The 25,731-nt window shown below is 44.2% G+C and overlaps 1 protein-coding gene across 1 annotated transcript in view; it reads right to left on the reverse strand.

The window, feature by feature from the left end:
* The window catches only part of LOC146809179 (alpha-tectorin-like), a 934,770-nt gene that overhangs the window by 467,773 nt on the left and 441,266 nt on the right, over positions 1-25,731 (reverse strand). Inside the window, exons 6-7 of the mRNA XM_085614840.1 lie at positions 20,681-21,248; positions 4,494-5,092 (exon numbers count right to left, since the gene is read on the reverse strand). Of these exons, the coding sequence (XP_085470966.1) occupies positions 4,494-5,092; positions 20,681-21,248 (1,167 nt within the window). The remainder of the gene's footprint in view (positions 1-4,493; positions 5,093-20,680; positions 21,249-25,731) is intronic.

Genomic DNA, 25,731 nt, shown 5'->3' on the forward strand with positions numbered 1-25,731 from the left:
TGTCAAGGAGAAACGCAGCCATTAAAAAGGAACTCACGGACTTAGCAGATGAGATTAAACGTCAGGAATCCCTTTTTCGACATTCTAAGGATAAGTCCTGCCTCCAATCTATTAAGAATTTAAAGTATACGTACAATACTATAGTCACTAAGAGAGCTCATATTGGCCTTCAGGCTCAGAAATCTAAGAAATTGCTGTTAAAAAATCGTGCGGGCAAGATTCTTGCAGCCACTTTAAAGTTTCAGGAATCTTCTTGTAATTCTTCCCAAATTTCTTCTATTGCTGACCGGCTTGGTATGAAAAAATTTCAAACTGTAGAAATTCTTGAGGTCTTCCGCGATTTTTATAATAATTTATATACCCCGTCTGCTCAAGCTTCTTTTGAACAATGCCAGGAGTTCTTGAAGTTGGTTCCTTTGAAAGTTGTTTCGGAGGAAGATAATAACTCATTGAATTGTCCGATTACTTCTGACGAAATCATTTCCGCGATTAAAGCTACTCGTTCTGGTAAAGCTCCTGGTCCTGATGGATATCCTATTGCGTTTTATAAAACCTTTATTTCCGTGCTTGTCCCGAAACTTCAATCCGTTTTTGATGCTTTTATTAAGGATGGTTCTGTGTCTGGTTCCGCGGCTGATGCTACTATTGTAGTTATCCCCAAAGAAGGGAAGGATCATGCAGATCCCAGAAATTCTCGTCCTATTTCCCTTCTTAACATGGAAGCTAAGATCTTTGCTAAAATCTTAGCTAAACGCTTAGAGTCCTTTATTCCTCAATTGGTTCATCCTTCCCAAACAGGTTTCGTAAAGGGGCGTCTTGCACGTGATAATATTCGTACTTTTTGTCATATTCTTGGTGCCGCCAAGCGATCTAATCTTCCGGCGGCGGCCTTGGCCCTTGATGCTGAAAAGGCCTTTGATAAGGTCTCTTGGCCTTTTTTAAGAGCTGTTTTATGTGCACATAACCTTGGTGACTCCTTTATTCGTATGGTTATGTCTCTTTACTCCCGACCTAGGGCTAACATACGGGTGAATGGTGCTACGTCTTCCTTTTTTAACCTTTGTCAGGGCACTAGACAAGGGTGTCCTTTGTCCCCTCTCTTATTTTTGTTGTCCATTGATCCTCTTCTCAGAATGATTGACTCGCATCCAGATATTAAGGGGTTCTCTTTTGGGTCTCATCAGTTAAAACCAGCTGCATATGCAGATGATGTTCTCATATTTTCTGATGATATTGCACTGGCCATCCCTGCTCTTTCGGATACGATTTCTCTTTTTTCAAAAGTTTCAGGATACACTCTGAACAAAGATAAGACAGAGATGTTTCCCTTAAATGCTTACTGCTTCTCCTCTCATATGGGCTCGGCGGGTTTTAAATGGCAATCTAAACAGCTAAAATATCTGGGTATCTATTTTTGTTCCACCCTTTATGCTACGGCTACTTATAATGAATCCCAAACTATTCTTAAGGTGAGACGTCTTTTAGAAACTTGGTCTCCGAAGCATATTTCTTGGTGGGGCCGACTGCAGACTCTTAAAATGATGATCACTCCTATTATTAATTTTGTTTCCTCTATGCTTCCAGTAAGGCTTTCTGATTCCTTCTTTCATGAACTTGATTTGCTTACTTCCAAATTTCTATGGAATGACAGAAGGGCTAGGATTGCTTATAAATTTTTACGGAAATCTTATGATATGAGTGGCTGTAATTTTCCTGATTGGGGGAAGTATCAAACGGCTTTTTTGGCGTCCCAGGGTGACCTTTGGTTTTCTTCTCCATCTCTTCATGTTCCAGCATGGTTGTCAATAGAACAGGAACTGGCCTCCCCACTGCCGACTGCCTCTTTTTTAACCACGAATACCCTTTCTATTCCATTCTCTCGTTCTATTATTTTAGACACTATTGCTGCGGTTCGCAAGGTCGATAAGAGAGTAGCAATTCCACTGCATAAAACTAGATGGTCGTCCATTTGGCGCAATTCTAAAATCAAAATTAATATTGACCCAGAGTTGATGTCTTACTGGGCTGGGAAAGGTGTCTCACTTGTTAAACATCTCTATGATTCCAACAATGACCCTTCCCCTTTCTCATCCCTAGCTCAACAATTTTCTTTATCTAATTTAGACTTTTATACTTTTCTTAAGATAAAGGTTGCACTTGCTAAAATGCACCTTCATCCTTCTTCCCCTATAATTACGCTTTTTCAGTTATGGATCAGGACAGGTCATGTTGCGTCTCGGATTTACAAATTCTTATCGTCCTCTACACTCCCTTCCCAAACTGTTGCACAGCAAAAATGGTTACATCATTTTGATCATAGTGTTACCGATCATATCTCTACCTGGCAAGATATTGGTAAATGTTCTCTTTGTAACAAAATCGCCCCCTCTTTAATGCAGTCTAAGTTTTTCTCTATTAATCTTCTTCACTGGACTCCCACTCGTTTATACTCGCTAAATCTCAAAGAAGACAATCTGTGCTGGAGTTGTGGGCTTTTACCAGGCGATTTTCAACATATGTTCCTTGATTGCTCCCTTCTCCAATCCTTTTGGGATTTAATTCACAAACACCTCATGCTCATCTTTAACATTAAATTCCAACTTTCTTTTCCATTAATCCTTTTAGGTCCGTTGGCGGCCCCAGTCCCTCTGCCTTTAGATCCCATGGAGTTACAGTTGCTGGATCTCTTATTGACTATTGCAGTCAAAGTAATTCTCATGGAGTGGAAATCCTTTTCATCCGTCTCTTACCATACTTGGCGGGCTTGGGTTTCCTTTCTACGAAGTGCTCATACGTCAGTTGACCATGCTCATCTATCCCCTTCTATTTCTACTGGTGTTTGGAAAGCCTTAGATTCATACATGGAGTTGGCCTCCGAGGGGCTGGTGGAGCAATATCCGTTTGATTTGTCTGGTTAGTGTTCTTTGTGTGTCGGGTGAATCCTTTGGAAATCCTCTCCTCTTCCTTTTCTCCTCTCTGTCTCTCTTTTTCTTTCCTCATCTCTTTCCTACTCTTTCCGTCTTTTCTTACTTCCTCTCTTTTCTTTCCACTTATCCCTACTTTGTCATCTGAGGGTGATACTTTTGATAAGTATCTTTGCCGGATATCAATTTGGTTCGTCCCTCCTTAAGTAATTTATTTATCTGATATCTGCGGATTAATGTATGACAATGATTTGATTTCCTGTTATTTAATTTTATTATAATGTATCTATTGCCTCTGTCTGATATCAATTGTATCACTTTTGCTTGTATCTCTTGTTTCGTATTTGCTTCTTTAAAATAATAAAATTCTTTTGAAATAAAAAAAAAAAAGTACTCCTTGTTTGGAATGCTGGAGTATTGTCAGAAGTTTGTCAATTTCTTAGGACTGAGTAAACAATTTAACTAATCATTGTAGCCACTGATGTCTGGCCACTTGGAAGAGTTAAAAAGTGTTAAATAACGGATACATTATAATAGAATACTTTATAAGAAAGCAACAGATTGCACTGAGCTATGCATGATATAGTGTGAACATAATGAAAAAGCGGTATAACACTGCATGTTGAGAAATAGGAAAACATGATTAGTTGATGGCTAAGGTACAGTACAGATATATGCAACAATCTGTCTATAGTTTTAGAAGAGTCCGCCATTTTTGAAGTCACTATAACCCCTTTTGAGGACAAACACATAAATTATGTTAAGGCAAGTTGCAAATATTTATGACAAGTCATAACAAGGCAGGACCCTTTCAAAAAGTGTCCATCGCTGTGCCCTACTTAGAAGTTGTGGGTTGATTGCAGTTGTTTAACAGTCTTCTTGGTCAGCGGAATATGGTGTTTTAGCTGGTGTCAGGTGTAGTTATCGTTTGTTGTGGTCTATCCAGATAAATGTCATGTCTTTAGCTGTCGGGGATGTGGTTCCTTTCCACAATTATCAGATTGAGTGCCCTGGTCTGTGAGGTGCAAACAATCGGTCATTAATTACTCAGTAACACATTATTAAGCGAGCTGCCAGCTCTACATTTGAAACACGGACTCTCTAGGATAGCACGGTGGGTGCAGGCCTGGAAGAAGGCCACGGCGCCTGTGGAATAGTTGGTGATCTGGGATAAGCAGTGGGGTTTACGGCTTCAAGCGTCCTGGATTAAAACAGTTAAACGGTGTTGGGACTACAGAAGCCCAGTGATAGGAAAGGCATTTTCCTGCACATTAGCCCAGCATACGCCCCTTTTGCTTGCAAATGTTAAGAATCATTGTAGTAGTGGGGTGAAGGGCACATTCATCCAATCATATTTGCCACTTGAGTGCACGTGTGACCAGTCATTTATACTGCAGGGACTTTTTACAATAGGGACGAAGCTGAGGTATTACACGGGTGATTAAATACTATGTACTATAACCTTGCTCAAACAAAACTCATGGGGGTACTCCAAGGGGTACGCTAGTGATTCTTGGCTGCAATGTGGGTGCGGTTCTCTGTCTGCTATCATGCCGCCTCTCTCCTTACCTGAACGCTTCCTCTGTGTGCCGCGGAGATGGCAATGCGAAGTCCGTACACCCGCACCTCAACCAGCTGCGCCCACGGGGCCTCCGTAGATGTCCCACGTACGTTCTCCACTTCCACACTGAACTCCCCGAGGGGCCCCAAGTGTCCGCAGGTCCTGGTGAGTGTATATCTGCAGGCGCCTTCGGAGGTGTAATTGAGGCCATCATAGGTGTGGTAGTGTGGGCCCCCCCACACCCGGCAGGTTCCATTGGGGGCGGGGTGGCAGCCCCTGACTGTGTCTATCACACTACACTTTTCATAGGGGCCGCAGCTGTGACCCTCGCACTCCATGGTCCGGGATGGACTCCTGCACGTGCACCTCCTGGTGCAGTGATCATCCAGTAAGACTTCCTCCCCCAGCGCGTAGTAGCGCCCGCCGACGGTGCAGCCGCACTGCTCCACAGGCACGCACGCCCCGGCACTGAGGGTGTAGTTCGGCTCGCAGAGGCAGCTCTCCCGGCAGGGCTGGGTGCAGAACTGAGGGGCCTCGGGATCTGTGCAGGTGGTGGGGCAGGCGGGGCCACAGGTAGAATACACGCTGTTCTCTGGACACGTTGCCTCTGTAAACAGAAACAGGTCATCAGGCTTACACGTAAAAGAAGTGCTTAGAAACAAATGTATGCCGCATTGACAGCACTGGACTAATATCGAGCCAATGAATGCGCTTGTATCACAATGGCTTCTGGGAGATGTGAGTATACAATTGTATCTTCAGATTACTTCTTTGCTCGCACGTAACTATGCGGTAGAACATGTGGTGAGACAGACAGTAGTATCGCACCAGTTTTATCTCATTTTTAAAGTACTTTGCTCATGGTGATCTGTGTTGACACCACCGAGTAACAATGATGATCCAGTGGTTATAATGGCAATAATCCCACCTCATGAATGGTAGATGTAAGGATGAAAGGCAGTGACATGTTGTGCAGCTGTGCCATCACTGCTATGTATTTATTTTCTTTGCGAGCTTTATTCAACACTTTGTGCGGCCCCTGTGCCCTTAGGGACGTGCAAAATGGTGCTGTTGCTGAGCCCTGAGGCGGGAAATACTTAATTGATCTCCTCACCTGGACATCTCCATGGGAAAGCCGCCATTTAGCATTCTACATATGCCCTGCTGGGTGGCCGTGCCTGCACTGGCCTCACCAGGAGGCATTGGGCGGTTGCCTGGTGAACCGGTGCCCTGAAGACTGTTATTTCCTATGCCTGATGCCGCCTCTCTCTGACCCAGCCACTCTCAGCTGTCCTTCCGTTCCCCCCTGGTTATTCTGGGCTGACATCGGAGCTGTGCAGGGCACTAATGGGGTGGCTACCATTGGTGCCACAGGGGCAGTGGCACCAAGGGCATTGGACCCTGATAAGTACTGTATTTTACAACCCTCATCCTTGCTTGCACCAGGATCCATGGCATCCTTGCTTCGCTATTGCAGATCACAGCCGCAGTGTCTCAGTAAAACAGATTGGAACTCAAATATAAACTGAACATGTGAGCTTGACCAATATCTATAGTTTGTAGATTTGGAATGCATGTGGCACCAGCTTTTTTCTCACACCCATTGAAGACATCATCATTGACAAAGGCTATGACACGATTAGCCACAACAACCCCACCCCCAGCGACTGCAACCAACAGACCCTACTTACTTGGACTCCCTCACGACAGAAGACAACCTAAAGACTATGAAGAGCATCCACTCCAGTGAACCTTTAGACCCCTGCCGCCCACACATCTTCCACAGGGCCGCCACAGCCATCGTACCTGAGCTATGTCTAACCATCCACTGCTCCATCGAGATCACATTCCCCCAACAACTGGAAACATGCCGAAGTCAACTCCCTCCTTAAGAAACCCTCCGCAGACCCTCCACACCTAAGGAATTTCAGGCCCATCTCACTGCTTCCTTTCACAGCCAAAGTCATCAAAATGGCTGTCAACACCCAGCTAGCCTACGCCATCAAAGCCAAAATCATTGTAGACACCACCCAATCTAGATTCCGTAGCAACCACAGCACCGAGACTACCCTCCACGCTGCCACAGATGACATCCACACCTCCTCAACCAAGGCCAAATGGCAGCCCTCATCCCCCTGGACCTAACATTAACCTTCGACACCGTCTCCCATGCGCTCTAGCCACCAGACGCCATGATGCTGGCATCCAAAGAAAGGCCCTAGACTGGATACGCTCATTCCTCATGGGCAGAACACAGAGAATAAGACTCCCGGTCTTCCTCTCAGAACCAACAAAGACCCGATGGGGAGTACCCAAAGGATCCTCCCTCAGTCCCACCCTCTTCAACCTCTACATGGCCCCCTTGCCAACATCATCAGAAACCATGGGCTCAACATCGTCTCCTACGCTGATAACACCCAACTCATCCTCTCCCTCATCAAGGAACCCAATATCACCAGGCACACCTTCCAAGAAGGGGTGAAAGCCGTCGCAACCTGGATGAAGAACAGCTGCCTAAAACTCAAATCAGAGAAAACAGAAGTCCTCATCCTCGGTTCCACCCCCTCTGCATGGGATGACACTTGGTGGCCCCCATGCCCTCGTAAATCCACCCACCCCGACAGACGATGCACACAACCTCGGCATCATACTAGACTCATCGCTCACTATGAGTAGCCAGATCAACGCTGTCTCCTCCGCATGCTTCAACACCCTCAGCATGTGAAACATTCAAATGGATACCCACCGACTCTAAAAAAACAGTCACTCACGACCTCATCACCAGCAGACTGGACAACGGCAATGCCCTCTATGCCGAAATCAACAAAAAACTCCTCCGCAAACTCCAGACAGTCCAAAACGCCGCAGCCAGACTAATTCTCAATATCCCACGGCACAAGCACATCACTCTTCTCCTTCGCGACCTCCACTGGCTCCCCATTGAAAGACGAATAACTTTCAACCTGCACATGCACGCCTACCAGACTCTCGACAACATCGGAGATCAACACTTAAACAACCGCCTCTCCTTCCAGGCCCCCAAGAGAAACCTCCGCTCAGCCAACCTCTCCCTAGCCACTGTCCCATGCTGCTACAGGAACAGAGCGGGGTGAAGGGCCTTCTCATACCTCACAGCCAAGACCTGGATCGATCTCCCCCTTCACCTCCGGTGAAGCTCAACACTGCACCAATTCAGGAAAGACCTCAAGACCTGGCTCTTCAAATGACCTCAATGGGACCGCACACTTCCCCCCAGTGCCTTCAGACCCTTACGGGTGAATAGTGCGGTTTACAAACCCCTGATTGACTGATTGATTAATTGAATCAACTATCAAGAAGCCATCTACCTCTGTCTTGACCTTTGAAGTATGCATCAAAATCTCTGTTGATAAGCCCACTGTGATATAATTAGTTGCCTCGCTCCTGATGAGGGAGGCGCATGTGGTCTCCTCGAGACCGACATTAGTAGTGTAGCAGCATATTGTTGTTATTTAACTATGGTTCCAAGCGCGGGTATTAGTGTGGCAACTGTGGGTCTCCCAGCAACAATTCAGTTGTGACGAAGATCTGCGTATGTCGGACGCTTCCGGTCGTGGGTGCCTGCTTTACGCTGAATAAACTTCAACTATATTAACCATTCTCTGCCTCCAACTGCACTATTTCATATTGGCGACAATGTAGCGGTTCATACGCACACACCAACCAACCTCTTCTTGTTTTGGTACCGGATCATGGTGTTTTCACTGGCTCGACCTCTCGCCGGAGTCCTCGCCTCATTTATTCCATTCCATTTAATTTGTAGAGCGTGCGGCTACCACCAACGGTGGTGTCCCGCCACTAAGCAGCGGAAACCCCCCCCCAGCGGAGAACAGAGAGAATAAGACGGGCCAAGGCAGATCAAATAGCCAAGTTTTCTAGGCCTTCCTAAACGCAGTCTACGACTTGGCTATATGAAGATGGTTAGGTATGGAATTCCAGAGGGTAGCAGTTCTCACCGTGAAGGCTCGCCCACCTATCCTGGTTTTGGAAAAGCGAGGAATCCGTAGCAATTCCTGAGAACTGGATTGCAGGGTCCTAGCCTGGCTGTACTTCTGGAGTCCCACCTTCAGGTATCCTGGGCCTCTGTCGCTAGAGGCTCTGAAGGCCAAAGACAGAGCCTTAAACTCTATTCTTTTCCTAACTGGGAGCCAATGTAGGCTACGCAGATGAGGGGAGATATGGTGAGTGACGTGGCGGCACATTTCTAATAAGTCTAGCAGTGGCATTCTGGATGGTTTGCAATTTTCTCATCAGTTAGGCTGGAAGGCCCAGGAACAAGCTATTGGCATAATTCAGCTGGGATGTAACCAGAGTGCGGACCACCGTTTCTCTGCAGTCCATCGGCAGAAGATTCAGGAATCTCCACAGGGCTTTCACCTTCCAGAAACAGTAAGCGGAGACATGCCCTATCTGGACCTTGCACGAAAGTGAAGAGTTAAATTTGAAGCCTAGATTTCTGGCAGATGTGACAGGGACAGGAGGGGGATTAATCTCTACCGGCCACCATAGATTGGTCCGTGGTGGGGACGGTTAATTAAAAAACATCACCTCTGTTTTATCGGTGTTCAACTTCAGGCAACTGTCAGTCATCCATGAAGAAATTTATCATTCCCGGACTCTGTTACGCTCCTGAAAAGAGGATTTCATTCTCCTCAAGGAGTTCGGTTGTCCTCGCTTCTGGAAAGTGGGATGCTTCAGTACTGCTCAGTGGGCTCTCAATGCCTTGCAGTTCACGTGAGTGTATGCGCGCTCACTGCAACATGTTAACGTCAGCGTGTACTTCCATCTCAAGTGAGTGCAGTGCAGCCGCTGGTGTTTGTCTTCACCACAAGTAGCTGCTACTGCAAATGTGCATCGGCTTGTCTCTCTCTCAGCTTGCACAGATGTGGAACAGCTTGGCAACACTTTACCTCATTACAGGCTACCATTTGCACTTCAAGGCATACAGGTACTGTCATTCATTTATTTTTCTTCTTTTTTTATGTGCATGTTAGAACTAGGGGCCTCTAGTTGTCAGAGGTAGGTACCTTGGACCAAATAGGGACCCTTTCTTCTAAGTCAGAGAAAGGGGATTACATTACTGGATAACACCTGCTCCCCCCTTGGTAGCTTGGCACGAGCAGACAGGCTTATTCTAGAGGCAGTGTTAAGCATTTGTGAACACATACAGTAATACAGTGAAAACACTACAGATGGACACCACACAGGTTTTTATAAAAATAAGTATTCTTTATATAGACTTAACACAAGACCACAAATGACAAAAATCCACATTACTGTACTCAAACTAGACTTAAAGATGGTAGAAGTCACTTAGTTCAAGTTGATGGTAAATGTGACTCAGTTCTCACAAAAGTACCTGGATGCGTAAAGCAAAACAAACAAAAGGTTCGCAGGGATGGAGATGTGGAGATGCGTCGGTCCCCTGCTTCGGGGGAGACAATGCGTCGCGCCTCAATGCTTGCGCAGAGTAGGGGATGCGTCTTGGTCCTTACCAGAAAGGAGGTGATGCGTTGATTCTTGTACTGCGTTCCGGTTACGATGCGACAAGATGGCGCCTCGATGCGATGGGACAATCCAGTGCGATGCGATAAGATGGCGCCCTTGATGTGACGACGGGAAGATGATTTGTGCACGCCCGGCGGCCGTGCGGTGAACTCTGTAACTTTGGAGCCATGACAGGCCCTGCGACACGCTTCTCTGGTGATGTGGCGGCGACCTCTGCAGCAGTGACACGCTTCTTCGGTGATGCGATGCCAACAGCTGCGACTGCAACACGCTTCTTCTCGTTGAGTTGCGCTCCCAGCTCCCAGCGACACGCAAGCTTCTGCAGACAGAATTCCCAGCAAGGAAATTCAGAGGGGAGCTGGTGGCGAAGACTTTTGTCCCTGAGACTTCAGCAGGAGTCAAGCACAAGCTCAAGCCCTTGGAGTAATATTCTGCAAGATGATGAAAGTTCTTTGAAAGTTCCTTCTCCTCTCCTTGGCACTGAAGACACCACTGTAGGCCAACCCAGCAACACAGCACACTGGCAGAGGGCAGTCCAACTCCTACATCTTCCTTGGTTCTTCTCCTTGGCAGAGGTTCGTCTTGTTGTTCCAGAAGTGATCTAAAGTCTTGGGGCCTGGGTCCCCATATTTATACTACTAAATCCTCTGTCCTCTGAAGGCAGAGGGGCCTGTACCAAGTCCAAACCAGTTTAGTGCAGTCCCGGAGCACTTTGTTTACAGACTCCTTCTCTCCTTCGGCAGGGTGGGTCAGGGTTCTCAGACACACCACAGGGGGTGGAGCCAGCATTGTGGAAGGCAGGCACAGCCCTATTCAGACACAGGCGCTGCTCCTCCCACCACTCTCCATGCAGATAGGTCTATTCAGTCCTGTGCTGACTCACCCTGTCTCCTGGAATCCCCCATCCCCTGTCACTCACAAAACCAGACCCCAATACACAAGCTAGAAGAGGCAGTCTGGATGGTTAGGTAAGAAAATAGCTACTTTCTAAAAGTGGTATTTTCAAACACAGAATGTTAAAAACAACTTCACTAAAAGATGTATTTTATTGTTCTGAGTTCAGGCATACTAAACTCGAATTTCTACCATGTTCCCTGGGTCAGTTAGGATTATAAGGTGTTATAATCAAACTGCCCATTCTGGCCTACGGGGACTGGTAGCCTTGCAATAGTGAGAAACGAAAATGGCTGTAATTCACTATTAGGACATGCCACACACACCAGGGCATGTCCTACCTTATACTTACAGTGCACTCTGCCCTTGGTCCTACCTTAGGGGTGTCTGATATGAAGAAAAGGGAAGGTTTAGGGACAATGTGGGTGCACTTACCAAGTCAGTATGGCAGTACAAGACTGCACACAGGCTCTGCAATGGCAGGCCTGAGACACATTTTACAGGCTGCGGCTGTGAGTGGCACAATCAGTGCTGCAAGGCCACCACCAGTATTTGATTTACAGGCCCTAGGCACACATGGTGCACTATACTAAGGTCTGACAAGTAAATCAAATAAACCAATCATGGAGTCACTAATCAATACATCAATTTAACATAGGGACCACTTGCACCATGGCACTGAATAGCAGTGGCACAATATCCAAAGCATCTAAACCAGCAAACAGCAAAAAATGGAAGGGAGATTCAAGCCAATGGTACCAGGTCTAACTATGCAATACACTGGAAGCTCCTTGAGATGAAAGACAGTACTTACTGGTCAATTGGGCCTTCTGAACCATATTGTTTTGTTTTATTTTCTTCTTCATTATTTTTTATATTGAATTGCTGACCATGATTCTGCCCACAATTACCCCGTTGCTATTCAGTATCACATTTCATTTTCTTCAAGTGAAGTTAATATTTACCTAAAATATGGCCTCAACACTACAGATTACATTACCACCACCTTTTCTACAGTCGCCTGGCAAACCAATCATTAAGTGGCGCCAATGGGTAAGAATATTTGTGAACTATTTGGTGACAATTGATGCTACATGTTTTTCTCCCACATACAAAGCAGCAATCCTATACCGTTGCATTGTACTAGCAGCACAGCTAACTTACCATGCCCTATACCACAAGGGGGACCAGAAGATGACTGGGATCCCTACAAGGAAGCTTTGGCACGAATGGGTAAGCAATATGATGTGGAACCAACCGATATGCTTGAACGTCACAATTTCTTTAAAAGAAAACAAAGCACTGATGAAAGTGTTGAGGAATATGTAGCAGCAGTAAGGATCCTAGCCTCAAATTGTGCGTTTGCAGCAAGCGTGAATATTCTATACAAGATCAATTTGCCTTTGCATGGTACTCTTAAAAAAAATCAGTAAAGACTTCTGAGTTGTAGGAACCCCACTTTATCTGAAACTATTGATTTGGCAAAGAAAATATAATGTTCAATGGTTTCATCTAGAGCTTTTCATGAAGGACAATCAGTCAGCTCAGTCAGCTTACACGGTGAAGATACCATCAGTTCTATATCTGCTGGCAACAATCCTGAAAAACCTCCATTCAAGAAATCTCTAATATGTTTTTGATGTGGGTCAAAATCCCATATTGGCAACTCTCCCAACTCTCCCACCACTGGAAAAAGGTGCATGTCATGCAAAAAAATGGGCATTTCCAAGCAGTTTGCAAGAATACTAAAAGATCAACAATATTGACGTCACTGAAGATGCCAACATTTGTTCTGAAAAACGTAGTAATGTAGTTTTAACAATTGAATGTAACAAAATAAGTGGAGCACGCAATGCAAAGGTACAATGGTGTGATGCCATAATTGGGGGTGTGCCACCTCAAGTTATGGCTGACTCTGGATCGGTAATTACAATTTTATCTGATATTACTTTTCAGGAGAAATTAAATGCTTCTTTAATGCTTTCTGAGACTGATGTCAATAACAAAGCCTTTGTGGAAACTGAAATTGACATGCTTGGTTATTTTAGATCAAAAGTAGTATGTCTAGGCCGACATACCTTTACTGTAGCCATCAAAGGGAGGGCCAATTTAGGCTAGCAAGACCTAAAGAAAATAGGAGTTTACTTAAAAGCAGGTTTGGATAATCCTGTAGTGCTAGGTGATCTTCCAGAAGGTTATATAGAAGATGTTATCTGTACCGTAGATGTTATTGTAGACTCCAACAAACCCTCTTTTCCAGGTACCTCTCCAGATATTGAAAACATCATTAGCCAATTTCCTACTGTTTTTTCTGACAACATAGGTACTGTGCTAGGTTTTGAGCATCAGATTTGGTTAAAAGCAAATGCTCAACCTGAAAATTAAATTAAATGAAAATTGGAGCTTATAAAGCGCGCGGCTACTCCAAGCAGTGTCCCGGCACTGCTGGACCGAGGGAACAGAGAACTCAGGGATCTGAAGCCCGCACACTAGAGCAGGGCAGGGCCTAGTGGTTAAAAAAGCCAAGTTTTCAACTGTCTCCTGAAAGTAAGCAGGTCCTGAACCATCCTAAGATAAGGGGGCAAACTATTCCAAAGGCGGGCGGCCAGCACTTGAAAAGAGCGCCCGCCCGCCCGAGACCGGACAAAGCTGGGAATATGTAAAAGGGCTTGCCCAGACGACCTCAGGGCGCCGGTGGGCACGTAATGGTGGACCCGTTTCCTCAAATAAACAGCTCCTGTACCATGAAAGGCCCGGAACGCCAAAACCAGTGCCTTAAATCGAATCCTCTTACGGATTAGGAGCCAGTCTAAAGTTTTTAGGTGGGAAGACATATGTGCTCTGGGTTCCACCATAAAAATGGCCCTGGCTGCAGCATTTTGAGCCACTTGCAGGCGGTTAAGTAGATACTAAAGAAGACCCAAATATAGCACATTGACATAGTCAAGTCTTGAGATGATCAAGGACTGAACTACCGTCTTGCGGTGCTCTACAGGCAGCATCGGGAGAAAGTTACGTAACATTCTCAACAAGCCAAAACATGTACCAACCACAGTCTGAATTTGGGCCTTCATAGGGGCATATCAACAATGAGGGGATAGAAAATTTTCGCCGCTTTGGCAGCCGTTTTCGGCCGAAAAGCGGCGATAATTTCATCGCCTAATTAGCAAGGTCACACTAACGCGTGAAACCTTGCTTTAGCGTACGAAATCTTAACGCCCAGCTTTGCATCTCTAACGAGATGCAAAGTGGGCGTTCCTGACCTGACATGACAGGAGAAATGTCGCTAAGCGACATTTCTCCTATCATCAAGCCCCACGCTATGAAGCATAGCGGCAGGAAAAGTAGCGATAACCCCTGTTATCGCTACTTTCCTTCCGCCTGCTTCAGGACTGACTTAGCCATGATATCCTATGGAAGGAGGATATCATGGCTAAGTTTGTGAGTCCCTACCAACAAGCTAACACCACATTACGTTTTTGATTTTTCAGAGTGACATTTCAATTGGTTGAACTGCAGCCAAGAAAAAACTTTCGATAAACAGGTGTAAATCTCCTCACTACTGAAGTCACAACCTTTGTTACGCATGAATAGCAGTTGTGTATCGTCGGCGTAAGATATAATCTTAGCTCCGTGCAAGTCAGCTAGAAGAGCAAGAGGAGCCATAAAGATGTTAAAAAGGGATGGACTCAAAATGGACCCCTGCAGGACCCCCACCTCAAACGGGGGAATGGGGGCCAAAAACAGGGGGGGGGGGACCCTATTTCTTGATGGCGGTCATTGGGGAAGGAAGCAAACCACTTGAGTAACGTGCCCCTGATGCCACGATCCGACAATCTTTGCAAAAGCCTGTTGTGGGACACAGTATCAAAAGCCGTGGAAAGATCTAAAAGTATCAACACCGCACTTCCTCCTTTGTCCAATTGCTCTTTAATGGAGTCAGCGACTTCCACTAAAGCTGTTTCAGTGCTGAGATAGGTCCTGAAACCAGACTGACTATCATGGAGAATATGGTTGGCCTCTACATACTCCGTCAGTTGAAGGTTGATGTACTTCTCAAGAGTTTTGGAGAGGAATGGCAGTAGTGAGATGGGCCTACAGTTTGCGACAACATTAGTGTCTGCCGAAGGCTTTTTCAGCAAGAGGATCATTTTAGCCCTATTCAAATGGCTGGGGACCAACCCCTGCTGTAATGAGGAGTTAAGAACCAAGTTGACTGCAGGATTAATAATCTCTGCAATGCCCGTCATAGTTTTTTGCAGGGCACGGATCTAGAGGAGAGTCGGACTTCAAAGAATGCATAATCTCAGGAGATTTCTCGAGAGAGATAGGCGAAAATTTAGTGAGGCGGTCACTAGTGTCAATGCTGTCCCGGCCCACTGCGACTAGTCCAGCTTGCAAACCAGGGGCGGGGGTGGTGAAAGACTGTTGGATGGTAATAATTTTATCATTGAAATAGTTAGCAATATTATTGACCCAAGTAGACGTGGAGGTGAATGGAATACTCACCGCACTCGGGGAGGAAAACTCCTTAACAATTTTAAAGATTTCCTAACTCCTGTTGCTGGCTGCCTCAATTTTTGAGGCAAAAAAGTGTTGCTTACCCTCACAAATGCCCTTATAATATGATTTAAGGGCCAGATTGTATCTCATTTTTGCTACTGGATCAAATTTAGCTTTCAAAACTCTCTCCAATTGTTTACAGATGCTTCTGCTTTTCCTGAGAGATTCAGTGAACCAGGGAGCAGAAACACGCGTACGTTTAGCCTCACGTGAAGAAGGGGGGGCTAGATCAAAAGCCCGACCCGTTAGCCAGTTGTCCAGACCAAGTGCATCTCTCTCAAAGTCGTCACAAAAACATATTGGATGTTGATCCAGAGCTCTCTTCATGGCCTCTGGTGTCATCTGGCTAAAAGATCTAAAGCTGTATGAAGGAGGTTGACTGTAGGAAGGGGCGAGTTATCTCCTTCAGGATGCCAAAGCCAACCATAAAGTGATCAGACCAAACCAAAGGGAGGGGAGTATGAATCTGTAAGATAATATTAAAAAAGATCTGATGCAGGGTGTGGCCCTTCTCATAGGTGGATGAATATACATAGGGGGCAAGGTTAAAAATCTCCAGAGAATCGAGCAATTTTAGGCATTCTGGGTCATCTAATTTATCCATATGGATATTGAAGTCTCCGAGCACCACACAATGCCTATGTTTGGAAACGATCGGAGCAACATGTGATATATAAGGTTTGACCTTTGCCTCTGAGTGTCAGAGATGATTTAAAAAAAGTTCTGAAGAATCTTTGCTCAGAGGGAATCATCGTTCCATGCAATTCTTCATCTAGGCGATCTCCCAATGTGGTTGTACGGAAAAAGTCTGGGGAGGTGAGACTTTGTGATGACTTGCACTCCTTAAATAGCAAAATTCTTATTGATTGTTATCCCCTCCCCCAAATTCATGAACTTTTGGCTAGTCTGGTATGTCTCACTTCAACTCTGGTAATCATTTTTAAAACAAGTCTTTAAAGGTGGGTGATTGGGTTCTAATCAAAAATCCCAAAAGAGTAATGAAAGGAACTTCAAAAGAAGACAGCCAACGCGTTTCACCCAGACATGGACTTCTTCAGGGCAAAGCAAATATTAGTCAGGACAATAAGGATACAGCGAGGACTCTGCGGCGCTGGACATTGCCCGAACACGGAGCTCCTTTATTCAAATACCTTCACTTTAACTACGGATCAACCTAACAGAGACGGATACCTACGCCCTCTAATTATTGAACTACCTCTGCTTTATTCCGGACGAGTACTTTAGCTCCAGGTGTCCTGACTAATATTTGCTTCACCCTGACGTAGCCCATGTCTGGGCAAAATGCGTTGGCTGTCTTCTTATGAAAACCGATTGCATCTTGAATAAAGACAACTTAAGATCACAAGCAACAAAGTGGACTTCCTTACTTTTTGCTATATGTTCATACTTTATGTTTTTACATTGTGTATATATTGCCTCTCATACCCCTTTGAATCAACTACCATACTTTAAATGAAACCTTCACTACTGTTTATTTGAGCTTCAATGTTTGCTTTCGAAGGGTACTGAAAATAAAGATCTTGCTGGCACAGTATTCAGTATTGCATTTATTATGAGGTATACCAGCACGACTCTAAGTTCCACAAACATATCTCACCCTAAGAAAATATGAAATACATAGATCATACATAACAGATTCTCCAGATTACATGGGCCAGACATTCCTAAACATTATACCTGAGAGTTGTGAGAAAGTCATCCTTTTTGGCCCTATTCACCCCCATTTTGTGACTGATACTGGTGGTAACTGACTCTGACTGTGCCCTAGGCTCTGCAAACCATGCCCACTGTCAGTGCTCTGATGAAAAAGGTATTTGGTAATAAGGTATAATTACAATTGGCAAGGACATACCCTGCATATAATATGGCAGGGGGATTCAAACTACCTATAAATCCCTAGTATATAACAGGGCATGAAGTTTAGAGGACTAGTAGATTTCCTCCACTGGAGTGTGCACTGGTGTGTGCCTATTGTCATTATTAAAGGCAGCCCTGCTTTGCAGACTGTCTTTAAAAGTAAATTACATGCAAATATGACTTTGTGGTATAGGTACTGCCAACATAGTAATCTACCTTATTTTAACATATAAGTCACCCTAAAGGTCTCCCCTAGGTGCCCCAGGGTGGGGTGCCATGTAACCATAAGCAGGGGGAGTTATATAAGATATATGCCCTGGTAAGGGAAAAACTGCCAATTTCGTGTTCCCCTATTGTACATAATTAACTAGGTAGGGGCTAAGGGGCTACAAAAATGTAATTCAAGTCTTAAAAGATTAATAGTGATAAATCCAACAACTTGCTACTGTTGAATGTATCATAACTAGTGCAGACAATACGTTATGGAACTTTCTTTTCTGTGAGTCAAAATCCAGCCTTCAAGCAGCCTTTCCTGATTGGTCAGGCTCAACAGGCTTAGCCTGGCAGCTTTGATGGGGTGAATAGTGGCAGCGTAGAGCAGAGGTTATCTGATGGGAAGAGCTCTGCAGGTACACAGAACAGGCTACGTTGGGGGCTGGGTAAATCAAACTGGGCTTCTAAGAGAGCAGGACAGTAAACAATGTCTGCCGGGCCTAAACCTTCTTTCTGTAACCCAATCCAGATCACAGACCCAGGAGTGGAATTTGCGAGAGGTGAAGGTGGGGTGTTAATGGAAATGAGCCAAACCAGTAGGTTGGTTTAACCAGCTCTTACTCCAAAGAAGAGAAAATCTCCATCTTGAATTTTGAACTTCATTGCTTTGCGGGACAAGAATATGCCACACTTTGGAGGAAGCTGCCATGCTTTTGGGTAGCACCCTGCACATCATTGGACAGGGGCACCCCTCTACTTGTCGCCTTATGTGTGAGCTGCATAGCAACTTAGATTTGCTACCTGAAACTACAAGAAGAAGGACTTCCCTGCTGGAACCCTGGTCTGCACAACATAGGATTGCTCCCTGAAGGACTGCTCCTTTTGCTTTAAAAAAGATTAAGGAGTGGACTCCCTAAAAACAACAGGTTAACAGAGCTTACCTACACCATCTCCCTCATGAATTACCCAGCCTGGAGTGCATCCAGTGGACTTTTAAGGATTTGGCCTGGTGTATTGTGGAAACTGTTGCCCAAACATTCAAGGGCCATCTCAGAGCTTCTAGCCCCTTGGATTTGTATGTTGAATACTTTTAACCCTCAAGAGGAACTTCAGGAAGGATTTCCAGAAATCCAGAAGAACGTTTGGAAAAAGCTCCATAAGTGGACAAGAGTGATGTTGAAAGTCAAGCCAACTACTTTCAACCGTGTTCCGGCCTTGATTTCAGGTATATCCAGCTGAAAGCTCTTGACTTCCAGGATTTTATTGAGGCCATGTGTAAAAGCAATCCAACTGCGTCTCATCGAACTCGGACTGCTGGAGGGGACTGCACGCCTGCAGGAGAAAATCTTCCAGAAAAGTTTCTAAGCTCAAAGGTAAAATTTTGACTGGGGCCTCCCGCTTAGTGTATCTGATCAGGGCTCCATTGCAATTGGCCTCAAACTTTGTCTTTGTCCTGATCAAGCGCGACTAGATGTCCCAAGTTGGCCCTATATGTTTTGAAAGCACTATAAAGTTGCTAATCTTTACAAAATTCATATCTCTGGTTACCTATATTGGGTTTATGTCATTTTGGTGTCATCTTTCCTATTTTTATAAATTGGTGTGTGATTTTTATTGTGCATTGTGTCTTACTTATTTAATGTATTGATGTATTTAAATGCTTTACATACCTGTCTCCTGAGTTAAGCCTGCCTGCTCTCAATCAGCTACCAAGGATTAAGCCAGGAGCTAATGTACAGAGACCTTGTCAGGACCTTATATTGTGTGGGTGGCCTTATTGCTAGTGGTTGATGCTTGCTTACCGTACCAATAACCCATCCTCCAACAAGAGTCATCTATAAAGCCCAGAAAAAGTTTTGAACCTTGCTTAGGAGAAGATTCCCTCAAGCAGCATATGTTAGAGGTTTGTTTCAGACAGAAGAGCACACCTGTAAGGTTTACAGATCTTATGGGTTGGGGCCTAATATAGTAGGGATACCCCTTACATCATGTGTATGTTACATTACATTATGTATATAGTGGAGAGATTTCCTAGTTTTTAATATTTTACAGCTTCACTACACAGGCAGCAGTGCAATATATTAAGTTAAACATATTTCACACATTCCTTTAAACGTAATGCTGTTAGAGAAGCAAACAGACTAATGTCTCCAATAGGTGAACTTTCCAATAGTTTAGAGATCTTTCTGGTTCACACCATCAATGCCATTTTATCTGTTAGCTCATGCAGATTTTACAGGTGCATTCATTAGATTCTGGCTTATACAGGTAACTGTACGGATTTTACATCTATTGCCTCACACTTTCGATTATCTGAATGTCAAAGACTCACTCCTTGGATGGTCGCTCGCTCCCTTTGACAGAACAGCTATCCTTTAGGTAACACATATTCTCATTCCTTTGATGACAGATGGTTCTGTTACTTCGCACAGGCCTTGCAGTTCCCCTGATGAAATAGCAGTACTATCACTCTAATTCTAGAGATCCATGGGGAACAGAGCTCAATTTGTAAAACGTTAAGTGCCAGGGACCTTCTCGGAAAGCCACTGCAGCCTCCACCACCCATTGCCCCTATCACTGCTGCCAATAGCAGTACCAACATAACACCTAAGCATCTCACTACTACAAGTGTGACAATTCAAACTATTTTAGGCCACACATAGCTATAATTATGGGCACGAGAGGCAAGCATTGTTCATGTTCAATGTATATTGGCTTAATAAACACATTTGTGCTTTTCTGAAAATTAAGAAGACAGCAGCACCTTGTGGTGGTTTGTCACTAGAGTTAGTGCTGACAATTAAGTGCCAGTACTGAGCACTGGAAACCACCGACTCAAATTAAGTACAACCAGTAACACGATCTTTTTGTTCATGCAGATATTAGAAGGTTCTTATTTAGCTATCAGAACAGTGCCTCAGTTTACACAGATTATACAGGCCCAGGCCTTGGATTCCAGTGCTGTCTTTAAGGCAACACTCAGGTGTGTGCTTGTTTGCAAACAGAGCACTCCCTCGGAGCATACAGCTTTAATGTCTGAAGGCACATGCCAAGCTCAGGTTGGCCTGTTTTCAACAGAAGTGTATGAGCAGCAACTTACCACAGAATTGTTTTTTCCTCCAGTCTCGGACAGTAATATTTGCTGCCTGGCACTGCTGCACATAAGAGGTCAGCACGTGACATAGCACTTCCCGTGTCCCATTTGAGGCACAAAGTTCTTGCACACAACTCTCCAAGACATTGTGTGAGGAAAGGGCCTTTGTGCACTCCCTGAAGGGGCCATTGGTATCGGCTATGATCCCACAGTAGGCACCTTTAGAGTAGGTTTCCTTCCTCTTGTCACTACACCCTGACACAAGAGGGTAAATCTGGCACTCCGTGTTATTCTCTGAGGGTTCCCGCCACCTCTCGGCCAAGAGCTGCATGGGGGCAGCCTGAGAATCATTTCTTGTCTGCAAGTCATCGGAGGGGTCTCTGCTGGGCGTTCCACACAATCCACAGGTGAAGCTAAAGTAACTCTGGGGAACCGTGGTTGTCACATGGTAGAGCCCATCAAAAGACACAATGACCCCAAAGTCAGTACGGACCGTGACCATGAAGCCACTCTGGAAAACGACAATCTTGCCATCTAGGAAACTGGCCGGGATGAGAGATCGGACCCCATTCACCTGAAAGAAGAGAGCATAAGAGAACCATGAGAGAAGTGACAGGGTTCTTACGCTTAAAGGAAAAGATCAGCAGTCTCTCAGTGGTACAATAGGAGAAGCACACTCACTATGAGCTAACAGAGCAATTTAAACCGAAAATACTTTCAAGAGAAGCTAATACTTAGCAAATGAGAAAAAAAAGTATTTTAGAACATCCTCACAAAGTATATGATAGAAGAAAATGCAATCAGTAAACACACACAGACGTTTTGTTTTTGATTATCAAGTATTGTAAAAATAAATATAGGATTAGTGCCTGTTTGTTTTCTTCTCAACTGTAGGTGTATTTTTAGGTCTGGCCTTTGAGATAGCTTTTGCTGGCTCGCTAGACTACTGTTTTAATTTTTTTCTTTTACATAATATACTTGCATAGAGTCACGTGTGGTCTCCATCTATCGGTCAATTACATTGTCATTCATACTTTGCTCTCGCCCGCCACAATGTACAAGATAGAGCAATGGTACAGCACACTTGAGCGTTGGCTTACTGCTTTGCAAGTGACGGATTTAGCTGGCATAGTAGTACTCTGCTTCACCGTCATCGCCCATGTGTTCTTTTTTTAGTACATATATTATTTTTGACTTTCATAGAAACCTATAATAATATTTCTGTTCTTTATGTAATATCGTATTAGAGCATAAAAAGGAGATAAACAAACAGAAAGATTAGAGTCATTAGACATGTGGAAGATATTCAGTAAGGAATTCCATGTGAAATCCACAGCTCCACCCCAACATAATCTAAGATAATTAAAGGGCCCTTATGCCGTCAGGGTATGTATCCATCATTATTAGTGGAATCCACTACCTCAATTGATCCGGTGGACACTGATGTTCTGGCTGTAGGCTACAAAGACCCGACATTAATACCCCTGACTGACATAAACAAAATTAAACAAAAGATTGACGATTTGTTTAACCTAGGGAGGTCGATCTTGCTCAAAGAATTAATAAAGACTCTGTTAAACCTGATACAGTATATGATGGAACAGTGTTTCTAACAGGAGACATTTCAGTACAATTACGACAGGACAATAATGAAAAAGTGATGGAACAAAATTCAAAAGGCATATTGGAATGGGTTAGCAGGATACCCGTAAACTCAAGTAAAGAAAATGGATAAAATACTAGTACTCCACAGGCGAAGTTTGACTTAGGGGCATGATCAAAGATTTATCAGGAATGGGCTAATGGTTATTGTGACAAGACCACCAGTGTAAAGAGAATACAGAACACAATTGAGAGAATAAGCCATATTAATGATGATTGTTCAAATATATGTAAACCCATAGGGGCTTATTTAGAAGCCCCTTGCGCCACTTTTGCGTCACTTTTCCCATGTTAAAAGTGACGCAAAAGTGGCGCAAGGGGCTTGTAAATCTGCCCCATAGTATATAAGACAGATCAAACACCAGTTGTAAGGGATATGGGATATGATGTTGAAGTTAAGAAAGTGACAGGAGAAGATGAGAAAGATGAGGAAGAGATAAACTCAGGGGGGAGTGAAATCAGAAGGGTTCTTGACTGTGAACGCATGGAATTGTGGCAAGAGGCTGAGAACAGAAATGCTGAAATAAGTAGAAGAAAAATAGAAGAACAAAGTGCCTTTAGAAAACAAACAAGAGGAGAGCAGATATTTCTCAGTAGTATAACAAGGTCTGGGCATCCATTTCGAGCAGAGGGTATGATAGAGTTAGGAAAAACTTCCCCTGCAACTGGAGCAAGATCTCTTTATGTACAAAGTATGCAGGGAATTATGAGTTTAATACAGAGACAAGAAAGGAAAGTAAATAGTGATCTGACACCCAATGAAATAGTAGCAAAGGGAGAAAATAGTTGGTATAATGTTGTCCCATTCACTAATAACCTTGCAGGGTGGACAGAAGGTATGGTGCAGCAGATGAAAGTGTGGCTAAGAGCAGGATCCTTTGACCCTGAATTTATAAATAAGGCTGATTTATGTATTTTTTAAAATTATGAGGACTCAGACTGGGATTATGATTACATGCAATAAAGTCTATGTGTGTGGAAGAAATATGCTATAAGGTTCAAGATACTTAATGAGGGACATGGTAGGAATACCGTTATAATTCAGATGCCACTGATGTATAAGACACAGGGAGCACAGCCTGTCTATGTTCCATTGCAACACATGGATAAAAGATAAAAGGGTTTGAAAATGCAATGGCTGGGATACCTTTAGCTCTTGGAGATGTGAAGAGCCTGTTGAGCTTCATAGTAGGGGATGAGGTAGATAGTATATTGAGAAGCGCAGTATTACAAGGAGTAACTATTACTAAGGGAAAACATGATGGGTCTGCTTTTGAAGTAGTGTGCTCTAGAGTGTGGACTCTATGAAAGACCAGGTACCTTGACTGACCAAACATCGGGCATTGATGACATAAACTATTTTTCCAGGACAGTCCTGTGCAGACTACATAACGATGATGAAGAAAAAGTGGGAAGCAGATGTAGGTCCTGTAGACATGGGAGGTAGTTGTAGATTATTCTACAAAGTTTTAAAACAGGGGCTCTCAGTAGGCAGGCAAGATCATTTAGATCAGGTCGTGGCCGTAGACGTAAACCCCTAGGAAGAAAAAAGGTAGAAAAGGAGAGGAAAAATAAACACCAAAGTGACAGAGCCCAAGCTAACACAAACAAATACAGAAAAATTAGAAGGAAAAAACTGGAAAAGAAATTACTGTGCAGGTTCCTGTTGCAAACAGAGTGCAAGGAAGGGGTAAAAGAGATGGGAAACAGATGCTAGGAAGGAGAAATGTTAAATGCCATCACTGTGATAACATTGGACATTTTATTGGTGAATGCCACTTTAAGAAGAGTGATGAAGCGCAGAAAGTGATGGGAATAGGAAGAGGAAGGGGACGACAAAATGTCAACATCTCAGGGCCAGCGCCTTAATGTGGTCTTTACCAGTATGTCCCCTACCCTCAACAACAAATAACTCCACTACCACAGTTTTAGATGCCACAACAGCAATTTGCTAATGTACCTGTCCTAGGGTGGCCAGCACCTGCAGTACAGACAGGAGGCCAGCCTCAGGTGCAAACTACTGCAGTGGTGAGCACAGGGAGTCAAGGGCAAAGGGGAGTGATTGTTCAAGGTGGAAACCCCTTTTATCATACAGCTTAAGGGGGTGCACCAGAGTATCCCAATTGTTCTGTGGTAGCTAGGACTCTTGACCCAGAGGAATAACCAATGGTAGAAATGATCGTAATGGGAAGGAGGTATTCTTTCTTGGTTGATACGGGGCAACAAAATCTTGCCTCTCAGAAAGAAATGTTCCGTTATCCTCTGCCACCATGGATAGGCAGGGCTTCTCTGGTGAAGTACAGCACATTCCATACACAACACATGTGCCTATAGAGATGGCATGAGTACGAAAGCAGGAGCGTCGTCTTTATTCTCCAAACTCATCAGCACATTTATTAGGAAGGGATATCGTGTCTTAATTAAACAAGACAATAAGGCTTTCCTCTGATGGGTCTATGACATGTGAAATACCCGGTCAAGCAAAATGTGGAATACATCTGCTAAGAATATCAGAGGAAAATGTGGTTGGGAGGGCGGAGCTAGTGCATTATAAATCACTAGTAGATGCAGTACTTAAGGTTCTGAAGACTGAGGAAATACTTTTAGGGAGATGAATGGAATTGCCACATGGACTAATTTTCCGGAGGCAAGTTAGTGGTTACGAACTGGGACAGGTGAATCCGTTTACCTTGAGTGCATGGAAATAACCAGTGGGTGGGACCCCCTTGTGGCATCAGATAATGATGGAGGGATTTGGAAGGTCCTGATTTTTCTTATACCTGGTCTGAGTCCACGTGACATTTCTGACCCATAACTCTTTTCAGTTGATCCCACCAGGACTAGGATAGTTCACACACACACCATACCCTTGCTAGTGCTTCCTTACTGTGCACAGACAACGTTACCAGTTGGGCCATCCCCCTCGATGATATTGAAGCACTTGCAGTGGGCCCACCTTGTCTGTGGACATCAGCTCCATACGAGGTAGGACTGATACTGTCTGCAGAATTATTTAAGATAAAGTTGAAGCCAGGTGCACAATTGCCCCATATAAAACAATATCCACTGTCCAAAGAAGCAAAAGAAGGTATTACTGACCATCACCTTGTAACACCATAATTTTTCCTCCCCCTTAATGCCATAGTATTAGCACAGTACCCCATAGTGCAAGACCCATCTATGATATTGACTACTATACCAAGTGACAGCGAATGGTTTTCTGTGGTGGATCTAAAGAATGCTTTTTTTTAGCATACCTTCACATCCTGACAGTCACTATTTGACTGCTTTCAGTTTTGATGGTGAACAGCTAGTCTACTCTCAACTTCCACAAGGCTATTGTGAGTCTCCATCTGTGTTCAGTAGAGTGTTGAGAGACGTTTTGTTAAATTTCC

Source organism: Triturus cristatus, chromosome 7 (genome assembly GCF_964204655.1).
Source record: "Triturus cristatus chromosome 7, aTriCri1.1, whole genome shotgun sequence".
NCBI classification, from domain to species: domain Eukaryota; kingdom Metazoa; phylum Chordata; class Amphibia; order Caudata; family Salamandridae; genus Triturus; species Triturus cristatus.